The 13,297-nt window shown below is 35.3% G+C and overlaps 1 protein-coding gene across 20 annotated transcripts in view; it reads left to right on the forward strand.

Moving 5' to 3' along the window:
- The window catches only part of MYCBP2 (MYC binding protein 2), a 253,185-nt gene that overhangs the window by 133,409 nt on the left and 106,479 nt on the right, over positions 1–13,297 (forward strand). For all 20 annotated transcript variants that reach the window (XM_057307879.1, XM_044381881.3, XM_044381882.3 and 17 more), the window contains 6 exons: positions 233–364; positions 2,133–2,311; positions 4,140–4,282; positions 5,772–5,872; positions 6,556–6,774; positions 12,708–12,933. In XM_057307879.1, the coding sequence (XP_057163862.1) occupies positions 233–364; positions 2,133–2,311; positions 4,140–4,282; positions 5,772–5,872; positions 6,556–6,774; positions 12,708–12,933 (1,000 nt within the window). The remainder of the gene's footprint in view (positions 1–232; positions 365–2,132; positions 2,312–4,139; positions 4,283–5,771; positions 5,873–6,555; positions 6,775–12,707; positions 12,934–13,297) is intronic.

A 13,297-nucleotide genomic window follows, 5' to 3' on the forward strand; every position in this document is an offset into this window, starting at 1 on the left:
GAATTGTTTTAAGACATCAAATGAGAAAAGCCCGTTTATATGATTTAGGTTCTAGAGTCCTCAGGAAATCAGATAAAAGTGAATAGTTGAGCATACCAAAAATTTTTTCTTCACTGTGTGTGGGGAAATGCTAATGGATAATTTTATATGCAAGAAAATAAACTGCTTAAAAACAACAAAACAAAATTAAGAATATGGTGGGTTTTGTTTTGTTTTGTTTTGTTTTAATTAGAGTGAACATGTAGGAGATTCAACTCATTCTCATAGATGGACATCTCTAGAATTAGTCAAAGGAACCTATACAACAGATGATTCACCCAGTGATATAGCTGAAATCAGACTTGACAAAGTTGTTCCTTTAAAGGTAATTTCAATTATGTTTCTTTTGTAAGTAAGAAGTAGTATTATGTAGCTTACTTAAAAAGTAATGAAAAGTACTCCTTTAAGTGGTGCTTTAAATGTTTATAGAGTCACTGCTATACTGATATTGTACTGTATTCTATTTTTGCAAAAGATCTCTTAAAATTTGGTACAGTGGAAAAGATTGTTAGGTTTTGGAGTCAGACAGAAGTAGCTTCAGATGCCTGCTTTTCCACGTAGTAGCTTGCAGACATTGGACATCATTATTTAGCTACTCTGGAACTTATCTGTAGATGGGGAAGGATAGTACCTACCTGGTAGTGTTGTTCAGATGAAATTAAATAATGGAATAAAGTACTTGCCTACATGCCTAGCATAGTAGAGAAGCTCAGTAAATATGAGTTCCTGTCTTTCCTTCTCTCATTGTGCCAAAACTCACTTTTTAAAAACGTAGGCCTGGGGCGTCTGGGTGGCTCATTTGGTTAAGCATCTGCCTTCAGCTAAGGTCATGATCCCAGGGTCCTGGGATTGAGCCCCATGTCCGGTTCCCTGCTCAGTGGGGGGAACCTGCTTCTCCCTTCCCTTCTCCCTCTGCTGCTCCCCCAGCTTGTGGTCTCTTGTGCGCACGCTCTCTCTCTCTCTGTGTCAAATAAATAAATAAAATCTTTTTTAAAAAGCAGGCTTAATAGAGTATTAACTATTAAAGTTACTATTACTTTATATAAAAGTTGTTTATTCATACAACTTTATTGTCTAGCGGTAAATAACTAGCAAAATGGAAATTTTACTTAACCTTAATTATGAATGGAGTAATTCTGAATTCAACTGTATATTATTATTTTTATTATAGAGCAGAATTTTGGATAAGGTAAGTTCATCAAACTCAAAAAGAGTTTAGGTACCAAAAACCAAAAAATCTTCACTATGAAGTTTATATCATAGATTACAAGGCACTGATGTCTGTATCTCATGTTTTCTATGCACAGCGCATCTTATTTGGGACAGCTTTTGCTTATGAATATTTTTTCCCATTTCTGTCCACCTAACTATTTCTGTCTTTGAGTGTCTCTTAAAAAAATATAGTAGACTCACCATTATTTTTTCCCACATTTGGAATTATTTCAAAAGTTAAACCCATCAGCTGAGGGCCTCAGAGGGGAGGGGTGGGGGAATGGGATAGGCTGGTGATGGGTAGTAAGGAGGGCACGTATTGCATGGTGCACTGGGTGTTATACGCAACTAATGAATCATCGAGCCTTACATCGGAAACTGGGGATGTACTGTATGGTGACTAACATAATATAATAAAAAATCATTAAAAAAAAAACAAAACAAAAGTTAAACCCATCAAAGAAAAATATTAGATTATGCATTTTAAATCTTTTGTTATGATTAATATCTTTACATGTGGTTAAGAGCAGGAACTAGCATCAGACTACCTATATTCAAATACTAGTTCCATCACTTACTAGTTGTGTGATTTTGGGTGAGTTACTAACTTCTCTGTGCCTCAGATTCCTCATCTATAAAATAGGAATAGTAATGGTACTTACCTCATGAGGTCATTTTAAGGATTAATTTGATTAAAGCACATGAAGTACTTAGTATAGTTTCTTTTAAATAATAAACATTAGTGTTACTTATCTTCCTGTTTGATTAAAAATGTGTTTAACCAAGTCATCTATAAATATGACAAAGAAATTCAGTTTATTTGCCCAGTTTTTTTATATCCTTTGTACATTATAAACATATTTTACATCTTTATTGTGAAGGAAAATGTTAAGTATGCTGTGCGCTTGAGGAACTATGGAAGCCGTACAGCCAATGGAGATGGAGGAATGACCACAGTTCAGTGTCCTGATGGCGTGACATTCACATTCAGCACATGCAGCTTGAGTAGTAATGGCACAAACCAAACCAGAGGACAGATTCCACAGATACTCTACTATAGGTAAGTGTGTGTGTAGAGGTAAGGGGACCATTTTAAGTGACAGGACACATACAGTTTATTGCTAAGGTAAAAAAATGCTAAATGCATAGTTATAATTATGCAGTGTAACTGCCTTGCACATACTTGTGCTAATTTATATAAAAAGATCACATTTTAATATATGAATTCAGTGTTTATTGTAAAGGTGAATGCTTTAAACTGTTTTTGTTATTTCTTTAATGTCTTTGAAATTTTTATGTCTTGGACATATGTGCTATTGTCACTTTTGTAGTTTGTGGTCTACAGTTTCAAATTTAAAAGGAATTTATTCATTTCTTTTTAAAAATACCAAAAATTGATGATCAAATCAACTCAACCCAAGTACTAGTGTTGCTTTGATCCTATTATCCAGTCTGCAGTGTATTTTGATGTACATAATGATGTGTTCCTTAACCATTCCTTATGTAAACAGTACAGAAAAAAGAAAGATAACAATTTGGGGTAAAAAAAAACCCAAACTTCTAAATATACATATGTCTCCACATCTCAGTTTTTCTTTTAGTCAATTAGCTAGAATCATAGGTAATGAGTACCATTCACTGTATCTACCCTCAATCTGACTTAGCCTCAGATCACCAAGGTTGTGTATCACTTTCAGAGACTTGCCACTTTCTCTCTTTCCTTCATAAACAATCTGGGAACACTGCCTGGGCAATTTGTACAAAGCTGTTGCCTCGGATGTAGGTTTTTCTCCTGCCTTTCTGCGTGTGAAATAAAATAGAAATGGTAGGTATTAAATAGCTTCCTGGTGGCATGTTGCTGCTGAGATACAAGTTTTCTAGTGCTTTTACCGAATCATGAAAAACTTTTTGTTACATAGCACCACAAAAATAGTATTCTCTTTCTCAAATCATACATTAAAAAACCATATCGTGCACAAAAGTTATATATTTCAAAAAGCTGGGGAGCCCCTTAGAAGCATCTGCTATCTAGACTTTATTTCTTACACAAAATACAGTGTTTTAGATATTTATGTTTCCCACCAAGCTTTACATACCCTTAACTTTAAATTTAAAATTAATTAAATTTAGGGGCGCCTGGGTGGCTCAGTAGGTTAAGCGTCTAGCTCTTGATTTCAGCTCAGGTTGCAGTTATGAGATTGAGCCCCATGTCAGGCGCCGTGCTGGGCGTGGAGCCTGCTTAAGATTCTGTCTCTTCCTCACCCTCTGCCCCTCCTCACCCACATGTACACACTCTCTCTCCCAAATTAATTAATTAATCAAAGTAAAATGTTCTAAATCTGACTTTTTCTAACTCCCATAATTAACAGTTCGGTCGAAACCATCACTACAGCTCCCTGGGTAACTATCACAGCTTCTAACCCAGTCTCCCTCCTTTTGCTGCAGCCCTGCTGCAGTCAGTTCTGCACGGTGCATCCAGAGGGATCTTACAGATATGTGCCCTTGTTCAGAGTCCTCTCACAGCTTCCCCTGCCAGTATGAAATGTAAGGTCTTAAAGAGGTGTACAAAGCTCACATGATCTGACTCTTGTCACCCTCCATGCTCCTTTCATTCCAGTCACACTTGTCACTCTGTTCCTTGAACTTGCTGGTTTTGTTGTTGTCTGAACCTTTATCTTACTGTTCCTTTTGCCTGAATACTTTTCCCTCAGCTTTTTTTTTTTTTAACATAATTCAGGCCTTTGTTTAAATATCAGTTCCTAAAATAGACTCTCCTTGGTCTTATTTTAAAATAACTTCAAGTGAGGAGCTCTGATCTAAATATGATAACTAGAGTTAGATCATATTTTACCTACCATGTAAAATCTTATGTGTTACTCTTGTTACAGGAGTGAGTTTGATGGAGATTTACAATCCCAGCTTCTAAGTAAAGCCAATGAAGAAGATAAAAACTGTAGCAGAGCTCTCTCTGTGGTAAGCACTGTTGTTCGAGCTGCCAAAGACCTCTTGCACAGAGCTCTTGCTGTGGATGGTAAGACTTTTATTTTCTTAATAGTCATATTTTAGATTCTTTATTCTGTAACTTATACACAGAGTTACTGAGAGGAACCATCTTATAGAATCCCGGAGTGTTTTATTCGTTGTAGATCTGTACATACATATACATTCATTTTGTATCAGCCATACTCTCCATATGCAGGATTTTTTAGAATGTTCAAAAGCAGTTACCTGATACCTGTTATTTTCTTAGTTAACCTAGTAAGAGAAAAACTCTTCATTAAGCTGAGTCTTTGCTTTATCCTTCCTTTAGGCATCAAAAAGCATTTTGTTTTCTCTTTTGGCGTCTTTTTCTTCCTATATATCCTATTTCCAGTAATGGTATCACCGTTCACCCAAAGATCTGGGTAACCCACACTCACTTATCTGATGTGAGTTCTGTGAGTTCTTCCACTGGCAACTTTCTGGTTGGTATTCTCCTATCTGTTCTTCCATAGTTCAGGCTACCATGGTGCAGGCATGTGTCCCCTTCGTCATGGATGGATAGCGTCCTAGCAGTCTCATTGCCACCCTTCTCCCACTCCCCATCTAGTTACCTGGTCATCCTCCACACTGGCAGCGGAGTTCATTTACAAAAGGATTCATTGCTACCCACCCAGTCTTAACTGTTATCTATAACATTTGTTCCTAAGCCTAGTGCACACCTGGGAATCACCTAGTGAAGCACCTGGGGAACTTTCTAAAAATAAAGAGTATTTGGCCTATCCAAACCAGATGTTTGGATTGGGCTAAGAAACTGTATTTTTAAATAAGTACATCCTATTATGACACAACAGCAAATCTAGAAAGAAGTATTTGGGAATAATTGGCCTTTAATATAAAGGTCATCTCAGTCTAGACTCAACTTTTATCTTCCCAGCACCATGCTCATAGATAAATGATTAAAATGTCCATCAGCAAAATGCTTTCTGTGGTAAAATAGAAGGCAATATAGCTTAATAACAGTAAACATTTTTGTAGTGCTTAAAATGTGCAGGCATTGTTCTAAGCGTTTTACATATATTAACTCAATCTTCATAACAGCCAGTGAGGGAAGTACTGTTACTGTTCTTTTGTACAGAGGAGTAACCTGAGGCACATACTAATTAAGTAATTGGCCTCATGTCACACATATAGCTGTGTGTGGTATCAGCTGTAGTGGTTTGAAATCATGGCTGTTACTGTAGGTTCTAATCCTGGCTTTATCATTTTACAGGTAGATGATTTTGGATAAGTTACTTAACATTGTGTGCCTGGGTTTCCCCTTGTAAAAAGCAGAAATAATAAAAGTATTTTATTGTGAGGATTAATTGAGATGGCTCGTGTATATAAAACCCTTAGAATAGGGCCAGGTCTTTTATAAGTGTTCAGTCAATGTCAACTATAATTTTATTTTGCTCAAGAGAATAGAATATAGCTTTAGTATAGCATATATACATTACAATGAAATTAGTTTCTAACTATAGTTCTAATGCCTTTTTTAGCTGATGACATTCCAGAACTGCTTAGCTCTTCCAGTCTGTTTTCCATGCTGCTTCCCCTTATTATAGCCTACATAGGACCAGTAGCTGCTGCTATTCCTAAGGTGTGTAATTTAATTCTGTAATTTTGAGTATTTTTTTAAATATCATTTTTTTTTAGACTTTGTATCTATCCTTTATAAACACTGTGATCTTTGAGGTACCTGGGTTACAAGTAACACACAAAGTTAGACAAGTTAAATGATAGAAGTTATCAGTTAAATCTCACTGTTCTTCATTTTGTTTATTGGATTACTATGCTTACTTACTAGCTTTACATTTGAAGAATTTGGGAATGAGAAATATATTTTAGAATTATGATATGTAAGGAAAGCTTAAGTTAACTTAGATTTTTGTAATTTATGAAGTTGATGCCAAGTCTTTCTTTTCGGATAAGAATAGCAGTATAGAAGGATAGGAGTATTTTACAGTTGTGAAATAGTCAAGATGTGAAGGAAATCATAAACTATTGATTCTTCAGCATAATTACATACTGGGTAAAACCCAGTTTACAGCAGATTACAAAAAGGCAAAGTGTTTAAAAGTAGAGACGAGGTTATTTTCATGTAACATCTAAGACATCTAAGGTAAATCTTTTTTTTCCAAAGAACAAATTTCTCTTTGAATGAAAACTTAGCTAGAACTCTCAGTAATGTTCTTGGTAATTAAGGGTAGCCAACAATTATAGTAGTTAATAATTTTAAAGCAATTTTTACATTTATTATCTCTTAATTTCTTTTTATACTAGGTGGCTGTAGAAGTCTTTGGTCTTGTCCAACAGTTACTTCCCTCAGTTGCCATTTTGAATCAGAAGTATGCACCCCCTGCATTCAATCCTAATCAGTCAACAGATAGCACCACAGGAAACCAACCTGAGCAAGGCCTCTCTGCTTGTACAACCTCTAATCACTATGCTGTCATAGAGAGTGAGCACCCCTATAAGCCTGCATGTGTGATGCACTACAAGGTAGGCACCGATTCCTAGGCAGAGTTTAAATTTAAAACTTGATTTGATGTTTTATAATGATATCTTAAAGGATACTTCGCCTCTGTTTAGAAGTACAATTTTTTTATAGTATTTAAATACAGAAATTAGCAGGTGGTTAGGCACTGTCAGATACACAAGAGGGTTTAAGATAGAGTTTTTATTGTTAAAGCATGTAATTTTGGGGGCGCCTGGGTGGCGCAGTTGTTAAGTGTCTGCCTTTGGCTCAGGGCGTGATCCCGGTGTTCCGGGATCAAGTCCCACATCGGGCTCCTCGGCTGTGAGCCTGCTTCTTCCTCTCCCACTCCCCCAGCTTGTGTTCCCTCTCGCTGGCTATCTCTCTGTCACATAAATAAAAATAAAATCTTTAAAAAAAAAAAAAAATGTAATTTTGGAGTGTTTATGAGAATTGTTCTCATATGTTTTTATAAGTATAATGCAGTACATAGTGTTAAACTGCATATTATGTATTGTAATAGTAGTGGATATAAGCATTAAAATTTAAAAATCATATTTTTGGAACTGATAGTATTTATACCACAACCTGAGCTCTGAAAATTTGCATATCCAGTGTAGGATTTAAGGTGCTCTAATAGAGTATCCAGAATCCTTGTTCCTTGCTTTTTAAGTTGTATCATGTAAATTAAGGAGGAAAAGGAGGATTCATCTGCTTCATCAATGTAATTGTAAGTTTTATGTGCTTGTAAAATATTCACCTTTTTATTGTAGACTGTGGTAAACATATAAAGGACAAACTAGTACAATCACTCCACTTGTCTATCATCCCAGATTCAGTAGTTACCAACTCTTTTTTTTTTAAGTTTTAATTTAAATTCCAGTTAGTTAACATACAGTGTAACATTAGTTTCAGGTGTACAATACAATATAGTGATTCACATCACAAGTGCACTCCTTAATTCCCATCACCCATTTAACCCATCCCCCCACCCACCTCTTGGCCAGACCTGTTTGATTTATTCCCCACCCACTTTGTCCCTTTCTAGATTATTTTAAAGCACATTCATGGATGGATATTTCATTATGCATCTCTAAATATAAGGACCCATAAAAAGTAACCATATTATTATTATACCAAAAAAGCTAATTCCTTCATGTCATCATGTGCACATTTTTAATTGTTTGAATTAGGATCCAGATAAGATTTTAATTTTTTTAGTTGTTTGAGGTAGAATCTAGATAAGATCCACACATTGTGATTGTTAATTGTGTCTTTTAAGTCTCTTGTTATCTACAGCTTCTCCAGCTCTTTTTTTGTTTCCTTGAATTTTATTTAAGAAACTGGATCATATGTCTTTGTTAGATAGGAGCCTCTTCAGCTTGCCTTCTGAATCCTTTAGGCATACGTTTTGTAGTCATTCATAGCGTCCTGCCTCTCTGGTGTAAGATGTTCTAGGCTCATCTTTTACATCTCTTGCCTCAGCTCTAAATCAGCCGTTTTTACAAAATGCCCTGGTTCCTTTTAATGGTGATACGTATATAAAGGCCAAAATTTGGCAGGGAGAATTTGGCTCATTTCTCTTGGGTTGGTGATTGTTTCTAGATACTTAAAGTGCACAGAATCAGTACATACAGTCACACATAAACATGCATGTATTTATACACACAGGTACGTATTATTTTTATATGTGTGTATATATTTCTGTATAGATACATTTATGTGTATATGTATTTTTTTTTAAAGATAAAATATGTCAGAGTTGTGCTGATGATACTAATTCAAACTAAGGTCCATAGGACCTTACTTGAATCTTTCTCATACATCTGGATTCCTGTTCCCAATGACACTGGGGATATTGGAATTGGAAAATCAGTTATTCATTTGCTATGTATGTGTGTCTTTTGTCTGTTGGGTATATCCCAGCTAAGATGTTTAAAGAAATGACTGTGCTTTAAAGTAAGTGGGTGTGGTCGATTACTGTGTTTTAAATTAAGTTGGAATAATCCCTCTCCTGTGTGATTATGCCACTAATTGGACATATATTTGGCATCATTTTTTTTTTGAGGATTTTAGGTGCTGCTTTTAAGAACTTGTTTTATAACAACTTAAATAATTACGTTGTCCTAACTCAAATATATAAAGAAGGGTATTCAGAAAATCTAGCTCTTCTTCTGTCCCCTCACTCTGTTTCCTCCCTCCCTGTCATAGGTAACATTTCATTTTATTATAACTTTGTAGTTTATCCTTCCATTGCTTTTTAATGTAAGCATAGTCACATACACAGATGCAGTTCTTTGTTTATATTCATTCCCCATGTGTTTCAACTTTTTATTTCAAAAAATTTCAAACCTGTAGGAAAAAGTAAGATTTGTGCAATGATCACCCATATGCCCTTTACCCAGCTTCATCGGTGAACATTTTGCCACATTTGTTGTATTTCTTTATCTGGATTTATTACTGTTGAACCATTTAAGAGTAAGTTGCAAGCATCATGACCCATCACCTTGTTCCTAAGAACAGTGATTTTTCTGTATAGCAACAATACACTAATCTAGTTTAGGGAATTTAACACTGGTGCTATATTATCATAATAAATAGTAGTGGCATATCATGTTATAAGCTAAACATTTTGCCAGTTGCCCCAACATCAGCATTTATAGCATTTTTCTAAACCCAGATCTCTGTTCCAGCCGGGCTCATCCATTGCATTTGGTTGTGAGGTCTCTTCTGTCTCCTTTGATCTGAAACAGTGCCTCAGGCTTTCCTTGTCTTTCAGGACATTGGCATTTATGAAGAATACAATCAGTGGTTTTGTGAAAGTTTCCTTTTATTTGGACTTGATCCTTTCTTGATGATTAAACTCAGGTTAAGTGTTTTGGGCCCCACCACTTCATAAGTGATGCTGTATTCTCGGTGTATCCTGTCAGGAAGTTCTTACCACTTGATTAAGAGGATATCTGGCAAGTTCTCCTCCAAAAAAGCATCTTTTTTCCCTTTGAAGATATCTATGGGTAGGTAGCTAGAGACTATGTAAAATATATCATTCCCTGACAAATTGCACCCAGGGGTTTTAGCATCCATTGGTGATTCTTACCCAAATCACTTGTCCCTATAGTAGTTTCAAAATGGTGGCTTTCTAATTCTGTTATTCCTTCTATGTGGTGTTCTATTGTAAAAGACAGTTTTCCCATCCCCTTCATTTTTAAACATCCATCCATTCATTTATGTGCTTATATCAATACAGGTTTAAGAATTTTCTTTTTGTTTAATGTTATAATCCTTTGCTGTCATTATTCATTTTGATGCTCAAATTTTAATTGATTTGGCCAGTGAAAGTTCATTCAAGCTGGATTCTGTGTCCTTTTACTGTGATTTTATCAGTTTTTGAGCATTCCTTTTTAGTTCCAGTCAACATCATAGGGGTCTTTTCTTTATGCCTATCCCATTTATATGTCACTGTAAAAAACAATTTCCTTGCAAAATGTTCGTCTTTAGATTATATTCCACTGACATTATATAACAAAATACTATATTCAGAAGTTACTTGGAGGGGCGCCTGGATGGCTCAGTCGTTGTGTCTGCCTTCGGCTCAAGTCATTCTGGGATCGAGCTCCACATCGGGCTCCCTGCTCAGCGGGAAGCCTGCTTCTCCCTCTCCCGCTCCCCCTGCTTGTGTTCCCTCTCTCGCTGCCTCTCTATCAAATAAATCAATAAATAAAATCTTGAAGAAGAAGAAGAAGAAATTACTTGGAGTAGTTCTCTTTATCTATATATGCAGGTTGCTTTACAATCACTTTGCTATAAAGTTAGGCCTGTTTGTTTTTTGTACTTAATTTTTGTGAGTTTCCCTCCCATCCTACTTGATTTAATTTTATTTTTTGAATGTGTAAATAGTAACATAACTCCAGAAATAAAATTATACAAAATAATATGCTCAGAATTATGAGGCCCTTCCCTTTCCCTTCTCTGCTTCTCACTTATTCCACTGAGTATCCCGGTATTTCCTTCTCGTGTTCCTTTTTGAAAAATAGATAGATGGATATAGGTGTAGTCTTATTTTTCTTTTTATTTGAAAATGGTAGCACACTGGGGCGCCTAGGTGGCTCAGTCAGTTAAGCATCTGCCTTCAGTTTAGGTCATGATCTCAGGGTCCTAGGATTGAGCTCTAAGTTGGGCTCTCTGCTCAGCGGGGAGCCTACTTCTCCCTCTTCCTCTGTGATGTCTCTCTGGCTCTCTCATTTTAAAGCAAATGAGTAAATGTTAAAAAAAAAAATGGTAGCACATCAAATATACTATTTTATACTTTTTTAATGTAACAACATGCATAGAAATCTCCCCATATCCACTTAAAGAGATCATCCTCATTCTTTTTTATAACTTCTTAGTACTCCACTGTGAAGATATATCATAGTTTATTCAGTCAGTCTTGTGTATGAGCATTTAGGGTGTTTACAGTATTTTGCAAATTTTTTTGCAATGAATAACCTTGTGTATATGTTTGGGATTTTGTTTGTTTATTCATATATTTAGAAGTATATCTTCAAAGTAAATTCCTAAAAGTGGGATTGCTGGGTCAAACAAATATAGATTGAAGAGCCATATGCTTCATACATTTGGGGATACTGATTCAGAAGGTGAATGCGTATATATTTTTGCTAGATGTTGAGAAAGTCCCTTCTGTAGAGGTTATACAGTTCTGTGTCCCCCCCCCCCCAATAATGTTTGAGAGTGCTTGTTTTCTCACAGGCTCCCCAACAGAGTATATGGTTAAATTTTGGACCTCTAATAAAATGGAAGAAATGGTATTTTACTTTTGTTTTAATTTGCATTTATTTAATTATGAACAAGGTTGAGCTTTTCATGTAAGAGATTTTTTTAAATCCTCTATTAAAAATGTTTGCTTTAGTCCTAGGTAATTTTTTTAGACCAGTATCATACTTAGGAAATTGCTTAATGCTCATATCATATCCTATAACTGTTTCATAGTTTACTATTTGACATGGTCTGGTTTAATTGTAATTTGACTATAGAATTTTTCTCTGCCATGATGGTGACAAAAGCTTAAAGTGGCCTTAAAAATACATGTACTTATATGTCATGAAAAACTCATATTACAGTAAAACTTTAGGTTAAGAAAATATAAAAATCTAGGTTTTCACCATGTGCTTTTTTTTTTTTTTAATTTATTTATTTGAGAGAGAGACAGCACATGTTGTGGGTACACATGGTGGGGAATAGAGGGAGAGAAGCAGACTCCCTACTGAGTGCTGAGCCAGTTGCAGGGCTTGATCTCACAACCCTGAGATCATGACCTAAGCTGAAACCAAGAGTCGGACCGTTAAACAACTGACCCACACAGACACCCCTCATCGTGTGTTATTATTTATTTATTCTCGTAATATATGAAGTTCTGAAGTATTTTGCTAATGAAAATTATCATTTGTAGCACATACTATGAATAGTAGGTAACCTAAAAGTGACTAAAACCTTATATTTTAATGATTTATTTACTTTCTATCTTTACATTTTACCCATCAAATTATATTTTCATTTACCTGCTTATATTCCATAAATGCATTCTGACTGAAATGAAAAATTTATTTTATAAATAAACTTCCACAAGAAAATTAGATAGCTCAATGTTTATAGAAATTAAACAGCCTTGTAATATTTTTTAAATGTTATCAGTGTGTACTTAGCAAACAATATTAATGTAGTATCAACCAAGTGTTAGGTAGAAAGCAGTAAATGTTGCAAGTGGGGAGTTGGGACAATTGATACTGTACGTTAATACCTTGATTTCTGATCAAATTGAAACTACTCTATTAATTTCTTACTTAAAATTTAGTTACAGTGTATTGAAAGCATCGTTTTTACAGTATGTCCTGTTTCTAAAATAGGAAAAATCAAAAATCAAATTCTTCTTAAAAAGTGTCTTCTTGCCTGTTGATCTCAGGTGACATTCCCAGAATGTGTACGGTGGATGACAATCGAGTTTGACCCCCAGTGTGGCACTGCACAGTCAGAAGATGTCCTTCGTTTGTTGATTCCTGTTAGAACTGTTCAGAATTCAGGATATGGACCAAAACTGACATCTGTTCTTGAAAATCTTAATTCCTGGATAGAATTAAAGAAATTTTCAGGGTCCTCTGGGTGGCCTACTATGGTTTTAGTGTTGCCAGGTAAGTTATTTTTTCTCTTCTGTTCTATATGGTAAAATCTATGCATTTATGATAATTATGTTTAGTAAGGTTACATCATTGAGAATGTTTACAACTTTTAGAAGGATTTCTTCAAGACCTACTATGCATCCTATTGCACTTGAGTGGCGAAAGAAAGTCTGGATAGGGGGTATAGCACAACTGAGTTTTAGAAAAGAGAATGTTGTGAGGATCTTGTGAAAAAAGATTAGCTTGACCGAAGCAGAGTTAATAATATTGTGGAGTGGCTGGCTATACAATTGGGAACAAACTATGGAAAAAGCGGATTTGATCTTTTATTTTCCCAAAAGGTGAAAGATTTTGAGAACTTACCAGGACTCTTTTC

Source organism: Ursus arctos, unplaced genomic scaffold (assembly GCF_023065955.2).
Source record: "Ursus arctos isolate Adak ecotype North America unplaced genomic scaffold, UrsArc2.0 scaffold_10, whole genome shotgun sequence".
Classification (NCBI taxonomy): Eukaryota; Metazoa; Chordata; class Mammalia; order Carnivora; family Ursidae; genus Ursus; species Ursus arctos.